At 36.2% G+C, this 14,156-nt stretch overlaps 1 protein-coding gene across 8 annotated transcripts in view; it reads left to right on the forward strand.

The window, feature by feature from the left end:
• Positions 1-14,156, forward strand: part of BACH1 (BTB domain and CNC homolog 1) — a 78,642-nt gene that overhangs the window by 59,039 nt on the left and 5,447 nt on the right. For 7 of the 8 annotated variants that reach the window (XM_082460425.1, XM_082460422.1, XM_082460423.1 and 4 more), the window contains 2 exons: positions 1,348-2,685; positions 4,963-5,169. In XM_082460425.1, coding sequence (XP_082316551.1) covers positions 1,348-2,685; positions 4,963-5,169 — 1,545 coding nt within the window. Of the gene's footprint in view, positions 1-1,347; positions 2,686-4,962; positions 5,170-6,819; positions 6,866-14,156 lie in introns of all 8 variants that reach the window. The other variant, XM_082460428.1, reaches the window with a different exon arrangement.

Below are 14,156 nucleotides of genomic sequence, written 5' to 3' on the forward strand. Positions count from 1 at the left end.
TCTAAAGGCTTGTCATTTCAAAAATGTTATATAAATGGAATCATAATAGTATGTGGCCTTTTGGGATTGTTGGCCTTTTTCCGCTTAGCATAATTCCTTTGAGATTTATCAAAGGTGTATGCATCAGGTAGTGTGTTCCTTTTTACTGTATTCCATAGGGTGGCTGTACCAGTTTTTATTTAGCTATACACTTACTGAAGGAAATCAGGCTGATTCCAGTTTTTGGCTGTTACAAATAAAGTTGCTGTGAGCACTTGTACAAACATGAGTTTTCATTTTTCTGACATAAAAGAACAGGAGTGCAGTTGCTGGGACGTAGGGTGGTTGCATGTTTAGTTTTTTAAGAAACTACCAAACTGGTTTTCAAAGTGGCTGCACCATTTTACATTCCCACCAGCAATACATGAGTGATCCAATCTCTCCACATCTTCACCAGTATTGTTGCTATTTTTTATTTTAGCCATGTAAAAGCTAATTAAGTACTCCCAGTTTAGCAGTATTTTAAGAAGATCACAAAAAATTATATATTGATCACTCTTATAGGAATTCAGTGTTTTAAAATTAATTTTGTATTTTGAGCCCAGAATGAGGCTTTCCCTGCCCTACAGTAGGTTTCATTTGCCCCGCACTTTGCAGAGGCAGGTTCAGTGTAAATGTGCAAGTTTCTGCTGAAAAGTTTTATTACCTAGAGTCCATGAGTCTTTGCTAAAACAGTACTGGGCACGAGTTTTAGACCTTCACTTAGATCATTTTTAAAATCTGAGTCTTTAAAAATTTTATTAGAAATTTTTGGCATGAAATAAAGATAATAATTAGCATTTACTGTGCATTCACCGTGGACCAGGACTACTTTAAGTGCCTTGGATATATTGTTTTCCATCCTTGAAAATTTCGCTTTTGTAGTTTATAGCAGTTGTAGTTTATAGTTGTTTGGATTATAGTGACCACATGGGGCTGGGATGGCAACAGACACCTGGCACTTGACTATGTGTTGCAAATTGTATCCATGTTGCTTTATTCCATAGATGATTTCTTTCAGCTATGTGGAAAATTGTGGTAATGTTTATATCTTTACCTCATATGAGTAAATCATACTCCATGGGTCATAAAGGGTGGAGTCTATAAAGTGAAGGGTGTGGTCCCAATGAACAAGATGTGAGAAGCATGCTTTTCAAGATTCCCTTAGCTTTACATTTCCTAGAAGAATATGTTTTCTTACCAAATTAAAATACCCGTTTTGTAAATATTGCAAAGAGGTTACTCTCTTGCCACCCTCCTACTTTTCTTGTACTTATCTACTAGACAGCTTTCATGTGATGCATTTGTTTTTGTTTTGTATATTAACAGGTGACAGTTAAAGGATTTGAACCTTTAATTCAGTTTGCCTACACTGCTAAACTGATACTAAGTAAGGACAATGTGGATGAAGTGTACAAGTGTGTGGAATTTTTAGGTGTACCTGATATTGAGGAATCCTGCTTTCAGTTTCTCAAATACAAGTTTTTGGACTCCACTGCAGACCAGCAAGAATGTCCAAGAAAAAAATGCTTCTCATCACCCTGTCAGAAACCAGATTTTAAATTTTCACTTTTGGACCAGAGAGATTTAGAAATTGATGAGGTGGAGGAAATTTTGGAAAATAAAAATGTTCAGACTCCTCACTGTAAACTCCGTAGGTATCAAGGCAGTGCAAAAGTATCTCCTCCTCTACAAGACAGTGCCAGTCAAACATGTGAATCCATGTGCTTAGAAAAGGGTGCTGCTCTGGCTCTGCCATCTTTATGCCCCAAATACCGAAAATTCCAAAAAGCGTTTGGAACTGACAGAGTCCGTACTGTGGAATCCAGTGTCAAAGACATTCACACTTCTTCTGTTCAGCCAAATGAGACGTCCGAAAATGAGTGTCTAGGAGGAATCCAGGACTGTGCAGATTTGCAGGTGATTTTAAAATGTGAAGAAAGAAAATTAGCAATGGAACATGAAGAAACCAAGAAGAAAGATCCTGCTTCTCAGTGCCCATCAGGAAAAACAGAAGCGACTCCGTTTCCCCCCAGTTCTACAGATCCCCATGGGCTGTATTCTCTGTCTCTTTTACACACGTATGACCAGTATGGTGACTTGAATTTTGCTGGTATGCAAAACACGACAGTGTTAACAGAAAAGCCTTTGTCAGCTTCAGATGTTCGAGAAGAGAAAACTTTCAGTGAGAGTCAAGATTTGAAATCTGACTCTGGCCCCAGGGAAGATAGTAACCTCGCCTCGAGTGATCTGAGTAGCGTGGAACGAGAAGTGGCAGAACACCTAGCGAAAGGCTTCTGGAGTGACATTTGCAGCACGGACTCTCCTTGCCAAATGCAGTTATCACCTGCCGTGGCCAAAGATGGCTCAGAACAGATCTACTCCCAGAAACGGTCTGAATGTCCCTGGTTAGGTATCAGGATTAGTGACAGCCCAGAACCGGGTCAGAGGACTTTCACAACATTGAGTTCTGTCAATTGCCCTTTCATAAGTACTCTGAGTACCGAAGGCTGTTCTAGCAATTTGGAAATTGGAAACGATGACTACGTTTCAGAGCCCCAACAGGAACCTTGTCCCTACGCTTGTGTGATTAGCTTGGGAGACGACTCTGAGACGGATACCGAAGGAGACAGTGAACCCTGTTCAGCCAGAGAACAAGAATGTGAGGTGAGCGGAAAATGAGTGTGTTGTTAAGTCATTGTTTTACCACTGTTAATTGGGATTAATGTGTCAGCTCCTGTCGCATCACTGGGGATGTGAGCCGGCTCAGAGAGGGAGGAGGAAACCCATACACAGTTAATTATACAACCATATGATAAATACCAGGAGTGTGTGATGACGTTTGAAGGACTTCTGTGTTCATTTATTTCAAGTAGGTGTATTTATTTTGTTAACCAGGTTATGGATTCACACATTGGCTGTTTAACTGTTTAAATCAAATGCCAGGTCCCGAGAGGAAAAAGAAAAATGACTCTATAGCATTATGTGATAACTTTTGGTTAAATACAGCATATATTCAGTCTTAACTCACTGCCACGTGGATGTCTAGACGTGGGACTAGTCACTTGGCAATGACTTAGCAGTGACTGGTTGTAAGAATGTGGCTTCTGATCCAGAGTTTTCTTTCTTTCTTTCTTTTTTTATCACCCCTCTTTTTTATTTGAGTACAGAACTAGTTAATAATTTTTAAATTAATTTTTATTGTAGTATAGTTGATTTACAATGATGTGTTAGTTTCTGTACAGCAAAGTGAATCAGTTATACGTATACATATATCCACTCTGTTTTAGATTCTTTTCCCATATAGGTCATTACAGAGTATTGAGTAGAGTTCCCTGTGCTATACAATAGGTTCTTATTAGTTATCTATTTTTTATATAGTAGTGTGTATATGTCAATCGCAGTCTTTCTCCCCCCACAGAGTTTTCTTTACACTATTTTCTCAGAGCTATGAATTTTTTTATTTTCCCTTAGTTATTTCATCTATTAATTTAAAGAATGTCTTAATAATTTACCATGAATTACTTGTAGATGGTATGGTATTAATCATACTAAGCTTGATCTGTATACTTTGTGTACAAATGTTTGTATTTGATAGATGCTTTTTTGTAAAACATTACTATAGTTCCAGTAATAATAAAGGCATGTTAGTTCTTTATCATGTTCTTTGGTTTGATAGCTGTTGGATGACATAGTTTGAAAGAGGTTTTTTTTCCCTTGGCTGTGGAAGGAGGTGATTGGTGGTTTAATTTAAGAAGTAATATGTATGCATGAGTTACATCTATAGATTTTTATATGATATTTATAAATCCAGTGTTTGGAACTGTGAAAAGAATGCTAAAAATAAAACTTTTAAGAAATTTTAGAGTATTTTGTGTAACTAATTTCTGTCAGCTTGAAAGACTAAGTTACCACAGAAACTGACCAATGTTTCATTTGTGTTTTTGATAATTAATACAATTAAACTGTCCCATAGTTTTGTTATGTTTTTAAATTATCTTCTTATTTTTTTCAAATTTAAGTATGTGGAAAATGACTTTAAAATATTCATAAGGTTTTTCTAACCATTTCTACATTGGCAAGTGAAATGAGTTATGTGAAACTGCCATTTTCCTGACAGAAAAATAAATTTTCTGAAATGCTTTAGAAATTACTAGTGTTAATATACCAGTATTAAATCAGTGCTACACAGTAATATAAATCAAAGAATAAAATAGATTTTTTTTTTTGGTTTGGGTAAAAATACATTAAAAATACTTTAGAAAGAGCCTTAAAGATATCTATGGGTTATTTTTTTTTTTTTAAACGTTTCTTACAACACTTCTTAATTTTTTATTTATTTATTTTTTTTGCTGTGTTGGGTCTTCGTTTCTGTGCGAGGGCTTTCTCTAGTTGTGGCAAGCGGGGGCCTCTCCTCGTCGCGGTGCGCGGGCCTCTCACTGTCACGGCCTCTCTTGCTGTGGAGCACAGGCTCCAGACGTGCAGGCTCAGTAATTGTGGCTCACGGGCCCAGTTGCTTCGTGGCATGTGGGATCTTCCCAGACCAGGGCTCGAACCCGTGTCCCCTGCATTGGCAGGCAGATTCTCAACCGCTGCGCCACCAGGGAAGCCCACTATGGGTTATTAACATGCCCTAGTAAAATAATTTAAATTCTGTTTTTTCATCTTAAATACATTAATATTTGTGTTGATAATGTTTGATTTGCTGAAAAAAATTTGCTTCTCAATTTGTTTGTCTTCTGAACCCTCTCTAAAATAGAATCGGAATATCAATTAAATTATCAGTCTTTAAAGGATTGTATAGAAATTGGAAATAGGGGTCTTTTTTTTTTTTTAACGTCTAAATGAAGTTCTCTGGAAAACATAGGTGCATATCTTTCTCTTCCTAGATTTAAGTAGAAACTACAAAATACAGCAACTACTAACGTTTATTTTGCCTTCTAGGTAAAACTACCATTTAATGCACAACGAATAATTTCGCTCTCTCGAAATGATTTTCAATCCTTGTTGAAAATGCACAAGTTGACTCCAGAACAACTGGATTGCATCCATGATATTCGGAGAAGAAGTAAAAACAGAATTGCTGCACAGCGCTGTCGCAAGAGAAAACTTGATTGTATACAGAATCTTGAGTCAGAAATTGAGAAGCTGGTAAGTATGCAAGTTTCTTCTTATTCTAATTCCAACAATTCATTCTTTCTTTTTTTTTCAGACGGGAAATAGCTATTTCAATTCCTAAGTCAGATATAATGCTCAATTATACATTAATTTTAAAATTTACCAATTATCATTTTAAGAAAATTATATGACATTTTCAGAAAGCTTAGGAAATAAAAAACAATGAGTCTTTTCATAGACTATTTTACTTGAGTAAGTGTTCTACATATTTAGCATGATATACAACCATATGTAAGTTGAGGACTATTTCTGTGTGCTTTTAAAAAAATGATTTATAGATTAAGGATAATTCTACTGTCTACCGAATTCTTGGTGGTTGAGTAAGGGTTAAAGATATTAATAAAGCACTTTAATCTCTTTGTGCTGTGTTTGGTGTCTATAAAAGCTGATGTTCCAGTTGTTAGTTTTAATAACTAGTAACTTGTTTTGGTTGATACCAAAACAAACCAGCCAACTTGGATCTTTCATCTAAGGGAAAGAATTCACGTGCTGGTATAAATAGAAAATTTTAAGATCTAATGAGATCCTAAGTGAGAAGAATGCTTACTTTATTGAATCTTATTTTCTATTCCAGCATCAAAACACAAATTAACCCAAAAAGTAGATTAATTTCCACCCATGTTTTTCTACACCCTAGTGGTTGATAGAAGGAAACATTGTATGAAAAAAGATAACTGATAGTGCAGGCCAGCTAAAGCTAAAAATAAGGTTAGAGACATCAGGGAAAAAGTGCCTAGAAGTAGTAAAAACATTCAAACATTCATTGAATGTTCGGTTTTGGGTCTTTGTTAATTATTGGTAAAAGTTTAAAATTGCGATTGTAGCAAATCTTTAAACATGAATGTTCCTAGCTATGAATAAACAGCAGCAATTTAGAAAAAAGACACTGCATTTATATGCCTTCAGAAAAGTGGAAAAATAAAAATTTGTTATTTATATAGTATTGTGATACACTTTTGGCAAAAAGATGAAGATGTTTAACTGTATAAAAAGATGAAGCAAACTGTATAAGAAGATGGAAAAGAAACCATATGTTTTACACATAGAGGCATGAGAGATATTAAAAAACCTATATGATATTGCTGAATGATTAGAGTTAAGACCAAAGAAGAAAAGTGACAAATTCAGTAACATTTACCCAGTACTCTTAGGGTGTGTATCCGTCCATACCTGTAAGCACTAGTGTCCTTTCTTATTATCCAACTTTGGATTAAACACTTACCTGCCTTTAGACAGAGTACAGCATTTTAGCCTTAGTTTTTATTCTGTACTGTAATACAGAGATGCTTTCTAGACTGTTGGGTTGTATAGTGCTATTTGAAATCAACGTGGAATAAACTTGCACTACTGGAGTACTACTATACCTGCTTCTTTTAGTTCTGTCTTCCCCCTCAGCTAGTGATGATTTTTAGCTGCCAGTAGAATTTATCTGGTTTTCTTCCTCCTAAAAACAAACAAAAATGAAAACAAAACAAAAAAACCCTTCGTATCGATTGAGTTTGTTTCATCAGTAACTTTATTTTAGACATGTACTATGCAAATATGTTGGAGAGAGTAACTATTACCCTTTAGAACTAGTCTATTTCATGACTCATAGGTCATATTTATATTTTTTCATTGCAGTCAGACGTTGGATTGCTGGACAGTTGATGTTTTTACTGAATTTCAGGTATCTAGGATGAAGAGGTCTTGTGACTTTCTTTGGACTTTCTGCTCCCTCTGCCTTTGCTTCAACAGAGAGCAGTGGGAGATACAGTGGTTAAAAGTGTGGGATTCTGTGCCTGTCTGTGGCACTTTGTAACTCTGGGCAGGCCGTTCAATTTCTCTGTCCCTCAGGTTTCTCCTCTTTACGATGGGATAATACTAATTTTTACTTTATAGCGTGGTTATTCATTTTTGAAGATTAAATGAGTTAATACATCTTAGCACTTAGAAGAGTGCCTGGACATAGTAAGCACTCAATAAATATTACCTTTTTCTTCTTCTTCTTATTGCTATACTATTATTTATCAATTTTCAGTTTTCTCTCCCTTAATTGCTCCTTTCCTAATGTCTCTGCCTAAACTGTAAATTCTGGGTTTGGACCTCACCTTTATATTGCCTCTCTCATTATAGAAAGGTTCCTTTCATATGGTCAGTGGAATAACTCTTGGTTAATTTCCAATAGAAGGGAATATTTGGTTTTCCTGCAGTTCTTATGAAATAAGAAACCAGAGTGGTCAGTACCCTATTTACCTATTGTATTAATTTGGACTGTTTGGTTGCAAGAAACAGGAAACCATCTGAAACACGAATTACTGAATTTGTTGTAAGAATTTACGTGTGTCTCAATTAGAAGCCAAAGAATGGAGCCAGGCCTCGTAAATAGTGTAGAACAAGAAAGTAGAAAATTGCCAGGAACCCAGAGAACCTTCTCTCTGGCTGTGTGTGCCACCAAGTGTGTATGGGAAGAGTGGCCACAGCACAGCTCAGGAATAGTTTCCCTCTCCTCCAGAGACCAGTCCAGGCAGAGACTACAGTTCTAGTCAGTTCTAAATTCTCAAGGAGTTAGCCTGTTGGCCTGTTTCGGGTTCGGGTGTCCTCTTCTGTGACTAGAGAGCAGGGACAAACAGCAGAAACAGAAAACGTGGCTGCCGAGAGCTCACATCTGGGCAGGTAGAGCAGACAGCCCGACAGGGGTCTCATTACCCAGATGTGTGCCAGGCTGAACTCGGTCTCTTTCCTCTTCTAGAATATCCCCAGGGGAGATACGGTAAATTTTTTTTTTTTTAATCTGAATGATTTACGTTGTGTTTCGGCTTCCTTGAATTCTGCTCCGTCCTTCATACTGCTCTTGGTTCTAGTGATTTATACAGGCAAACTCCAGTTGCAAATTATAAGAGGCATGTTATAAATTTCTGTCCTGCCGCAGATGTTTGTCTCAGATGAAAATAAGCAGAAAGTATGCTACTTCTTAGCTAATTAGAATTACAAGCTGGCTGGCCCTTTTCCAGAAGTAAAAGAGTTTGATGCTTAAGATACTTATTACATTAAGAAGTTTACTTAGAACTTAGACACTGGTTTTTGGGTGATACTGTGGACCTTGTTGTCTTTTGTAGAGAGAGAAGTTACCCCCATGCGTCCATCACATGTTCCTGTTTAGTAGTATGGAGAGTTAAGAATATGGAAGAGTGGGTCAGATTTCTTTTTTTTTTTTTTTATCGGGATGTCACTTTTTGGAAGCAGTAGAAAAGCAGTGTTTCCCAGTCTTTATGGTTTGGGTGGAATTAGCAGACCTATTTAAGGGAAATTACATGTTTCATAATGAAACATCCATTTTAATATAGCCAATGATTGATTGAATTAAATATTAATAAATTCACAGTATGCCCATTTGGTATTAATATTCAGGTGAAGGGTCCCCTATTTTTGTAAGCTTTGGTCTTTGGCTATTGACTGTGAACTTTTTGTAATTGGTCCTAAAAGTAATAGCCTAATAGACTGTGGATGGATCAGCACATGAAAAAAAATACTTGATTACAATAAGAATAGGGATTCGAAAATGTCTTTAGGGTGGGTCCGTAGGATAATTATCACGTGTAAAGGGTGCTTTTATAGTCTTTATGTGCTGGGAAAGCCTAAGGGAGACGTTAGTTCGAATTCAATAAATTAATGAGTTGTATTTCTCAACAAGAAGTTCTGTCAGAGTCAAACAAAACCTTTGAAGAAAAGGAAAGGTGTGTATTATTTGGTTGATAAATCGATGGCATTGACTTTTAATGTTTATTTTAAATTTGATAATATGTTAGAGGTTAGGCATTAATTCAGTATTGCTTTGACTATAAGAATTGAATATGCATAATCTATAAACCAAAAACATAACTTTTCTTTTTACCAATAAATATAAGATCTTGAAACAAAGTTCAGGAATCATTCAACTTCTGTTATGTGTTTGACTTACAAGTCTCTTGTCTCTAGGATTCTTTACAAGGTCCATGTTTATTCTTTTCTGTAAGATTAATTCAGAAGTTAGAAAATGTGTGTCTCTGATACCATTTTGGCCTGAAACAAAGGTAACCTTGAAATGAAACTTGCTTTTTAAAGAAAAAAAATTAAATTACCAAAATGTTATTTCTCTTAGAAGATATCAAATATTGATTGATATCAACTTATAAGTGATCAGAAATCACAATATTCACAAAGCTCTGTAACTCAGGGTTGAGGTGTTCACACACCAGTTTGTTTCATTGCCCTTGTCCATTATGATGGTGTAGGAGTAAAATGACCTCATCTGTCTTTAGTGTTTTGAATTTTGTTGTGAAGATTGTATTATTTTATTAAAAATAAACCTTTTCTAGTCACATTTTACTGGCTGCTCTAGTCACGTGTGCACTGTTGTCTCCAAACCCTCCCATGGGTTTCTGGAACCTGCCCTCTGCCACTCTGTGAGGCCCTTTAGCAGCCTGTATTGAAATGTGGTCTGTTTACCATTGGCATCAGAGTTACCCGGGGGTGCCTCCTCAAAATGCACCTGCCTTAGCTCCCTCCCAGACCTGTGGGAGGGGCCCAGGAACATGCATTTTATAAAAGTTTCCCAGGTAAATATTTATTATGCACATTAAATTTTGAGAACCTGCTGCACTAGCACACAAAAGTCAGTTGGAGGCTTTGGAGTCAAACAGCTGGAAACTCTGCCTGGCCACTGGTAGCTTTGTGGCCTAGAGAAATAATTTCACCTCCAATACCGAATTCCCTCATTGATAACATGGAGGTAAGAATAGTACCTCCCTCAGGTGTGGTGCGAGGATCTGATACCTTCAAGGATGGAAAGCTCTTTGTACTGCCCAGCATGTGTTCAGGGCTCCAGAAATAGTAGTAGTTGTGTTTTCTATAAGCATCTGCTGATCACTCCATATTAAATGTACTGGGTACCAGGAAATCAAAGATCAATGAGACATAGTCCTTGTCAGTAAAATGCTAGTAGTGTCATAGGGAGCCAGGTTCATGTGTTTTCATTTTTTTCTTGAGATTCATTTTCCTCCTCCCCATTCTAAAAATTTCAAGCTTTCAGAAAAGTTAAATGAATGGTAAAATCAGCAACGATATACTCCCTGGGTAGATTCAACAGTTACTGACATTTTGCCACCTTTGCTGTCTCCTTGTTTCTGTGGGTCTTAGTCTCTGTCTCTCTGGCCAGGTGTGTGTCCCCCTGCTCCGCTTGGTTGGTCTTTGGGTCTTTCTCTCTCTCTGTCCCTCTTAGTCAGTTTTGGACTCTTTCTAACCGCAGTTGGGTGATCTTGGTCTCAGTGTCTTTCTGTCTCTATTGCTCTACTTTTATTTTCTGGATCATTTGAAACCTACCACATTATGACATTTTACCCGTAAATGCTTAACATGAATCTTCTAGAAATAGACATTTTTATATATCTTTATCACATATATTTACCAATATCTTTGTCACACCTGAGAAAATTCATAAATCTTAAATAATATATATAGTTCCTATTCAGATTACCCTAATTGTTCCCAAAACATATTTCATCTATATGCTTTTTTTTCCCTTTTCAAACTAGGATCCTATCCTCACATGATGCGTTTGGTTCTGTCTTTTTAGTCTCTTCATCTAGAACAAATACTCCTTCTCGCCCCCTCCTTTATTTTTTTAATGACAGTAACTTTTTGAAGAGTCTACGCCAGTGTTCTCATAAAGTGTCCCACTCTTAAAGTTTGTCTGATTGTTTCCCCTTGGTTCTATTTAACACCTTCCTTCACTCCTTGTATTTCACGTAAACTGTGGAAGTGTGAGTTCTTAGGTTGAGATTAAGCGTTCATCCTTGTGTCCTTCATACTGCGTCACTTGGGGAGGCACAATGTCAGGGTGCCCCACCTGAGTGCATGGGAATTGCCAGATCATTTCCAAAATTATTTTTTTTGCCTTTGTAATTGTTTAGTAACCTGTGGAGTATTTATTAGGCACTTTACGAATATCCAGTTCCCCAACACTCCTATGTCCTTTGGTTTTAAGCATGCTTTGATGGCCTTTACAATGGGGGTTGCAAAATCATGATTTTTCTAATTCTGTCATTCCACTTACATTTATTGGTATTCCTCTATAAAAAGAACTTTCCTTCCCTCCTGTTTCCCTCCCTCCCACCACACCTCTTTAGTATCACTGTGGACTCATGGATTAATTTTTTTCTAATTTAATTTCTTAGAACCCATAGTAGTCATCGATCTTCTTGATGTTGACATTTTTTCAGACTTTCCCGGGGAGAGCCAGCCTCCTCTGCCAGGTGCTGTGTGCTTTTGACATGACCCCATTAGTGCTTCTGTGCCATTTAGAACAGCATGTCATAGGCTCACCTTGTACCTCTCTTGTTTGAACATTTGGGAATCACCCCTTTCTCTAAAAATCCCTGGTTTCTTATAGCAGGTATTAGACTGTAGAAAGCATGCTTGCTGCTGGAGTGTTGCTTCTTCTGGGAAATATGTGTGTGTGTGTGTGTGTGTGTGTGTGTGTGCGTGCGTATGTAAAATCATGAGTGCATTCAGGATGTATATTATGCTTCAATAAATAAAAGTATGTTAGAAATCATGAGTTCATGCAGATATTTCTAGTCAAAATTTAGTAGTTTAGAACTTTTGTCTTTTTGCTTCGATTATATGTATATATATATATTTTTTAAAATATTTATTTATTTATTTTTGGCTGCGTTGGGTCTTCATTGCCGCACGTGGTCTTTCTCTAGTTGCGGTGCGTGGGCTTCTCATTTCAGTGGCTTCTCTTGTTGTGGAGCACGGGCTCTAGGCATGCGGGCTTCAGTAGTTGTGGCACGCAGGCTCAGTAGTTGTGGCTCGCGGGCTCTAGAGCGCAGGCTCAGTGGTTGTGGCACGTGGGCTTAGTTGCTCCACGGCATGTGGGATCTTCACGGACCAGGGCTCGAACCTGTGTCCCCTGCATTGGCAGGCGGATTCTTAACCACTGCACCACCAGGGCAGTCCCTGTATTTATATTTTATCTCTTTTCATTATAGGGAAAATCTTGGCTTCCAATTATATTAATATATTTACTATTTGATAAATACATACATATAAAATATATGTCATAAAATTATAATGTCAATATTACTATCAATAATAAAGAGATTGAGTAAAATTTAAAATTTCTTTGCTTTTTCTTTGCCCTTAAATATATACCATAGTACTGAAGTTTAAAATTTAAAAATTATTCAAAGTAGTTCTTTATGTTAGCAATTTGATATACAATTAATTTGTTTCTATTTTGTTTCTAGGATTTACTCTTCACATTTTTTAAGTTTAATTTTTGAATATGTAAAACATCTGTATGGTTTAAAAGTTAAAACTGTGTTTTAAAAAAGCTACTCCAAAGTCTTGATCCCATTTTCTCCCTATACCCAATTCATAGCTATTTCCTGTAGGTAACTGTTATCATTAATCTCTAGATTTTTTCCCTTGTGTTTCTTTTCTAAAAACGGGTTAATGTTTTGTATGTATTTTTATTACCCTTTCTGCTACAGAGAAGTATTCTATATATACCATTCTGTATTCTGTTTTCGCTCAAGAAGTGATTTCCAGGAAATATTTTTCTTAGTTCACAGTGATTGTCATTCTGCTTTATAGCTCCATAGTGCTCAGTTGTGGCTGTCTGTAGCACACACAGTTAATCCAAACCAGTTTCTTATTAGTGGACATTTGGGATGCCATAGTTAAGAACTTTGAACATTGTTTTCTCTAATGTTTGAGAAGATGTGTCTTTAGGATAGAGTCCTAGAAGTAGGATTGTTGGATCAAGAGTAAATACATATGTAATTTTGTTAGATATTATTGAATTCCCTTCAGTAGCGGTTATGGCATTTTGCTTTCCCACCAGCAGTAATGTGTGTGTCTGTCTGCCCACAACCTCAGCGGAGAGTTTGTTGTCAGCTTTTGTTTTTTTCCCAATCTGATTGTGAGAATTGATATCTCACGGTAGCTTTTATTTTTCTCTCTCTTATGAGTGAAACTGAGCACTTGTATTCATATTTTTAAGGCTCATTTTTATATTTCTATGAACTGTCTATTCAGAGGTTTTGCATCATAAGGGACTATTAGTCACCATTTTCTAGCAGTGAGTACCCTTTAATCTAAAGTAAATTGTCACTGTCACCTGGCTCTTTTGGTGCCAAATTCTTCCACTCCTTATCTTTACTGGGTGAGTTATATTTTGATTTTTTTTTAAATTCTTATATTGAATGAATATCATACACTAGCTGTTGAAAATGTGGATTTGGATGTAAATTTGTTTTCTTCCCATAAAATGCAGAATAATACCAGGATTCATTTTTAAAAAATATAGATCTGTGATTAAAGCCATAGCACTTCACACTATGATTTATAGAGTTACATTATAAGAAAATTAAAGTATATTGTAGAAATAGGTAGCAGGACACTGGTAGTATGTTTGGGAGGTATCTTTAGTAATGATATCATGAAGTTCTTAAGTTGAATTGCTTTAGTTAAACTGAGTGCTATTGAAGTAAATTTGTGTTTTAAAATGAGAGTGGAATGGAAAAATCAGCTAACTGTCTGGAAACTTACCCATGTAGGAGTTAGCTTAAAGTATAGAGGAACAGAAAGGGAACATTTAATTTCTAGAAATAATCATCGTAGAGTTTCAGGGTTGTACCTATTGGTTTTAATTGTTGTAAAGAAGCAAGCCATCTTGTATGGGACATACTTATAGTCCTGTCATCCTTTATTTAGTGAGGTAATAGTGAGAATATTTAAGGTTGTATTGATATTTATCAAAAGATATGAAAGTTATAAAATATTTGTCATCTTCATAGTATCTGTAGGTCAAGTAGTAGTTCTAATTTCTGGGAGGAAGGTCAAATATTCATTATTTTCCTTAACTATATTTAATTTAAAAAACCAGCGAACAGTTGAAATTTTGTCTGTTGTTATTTAGAACAGAGATTTAT

This window comes from Balaenoptera physalus (assembly GCF_965194825.1).
Source record: "Balaenoptera physalus genome assembly, chromosome: 4".
Taxonomy (NCBI): domain Eukaryota; kingdom Metazoa; phylum Chordata; class Mammalia; order Artiodactyla; family Balaenopteridae; genus Balaenoptera; species Balaenoptera physalus.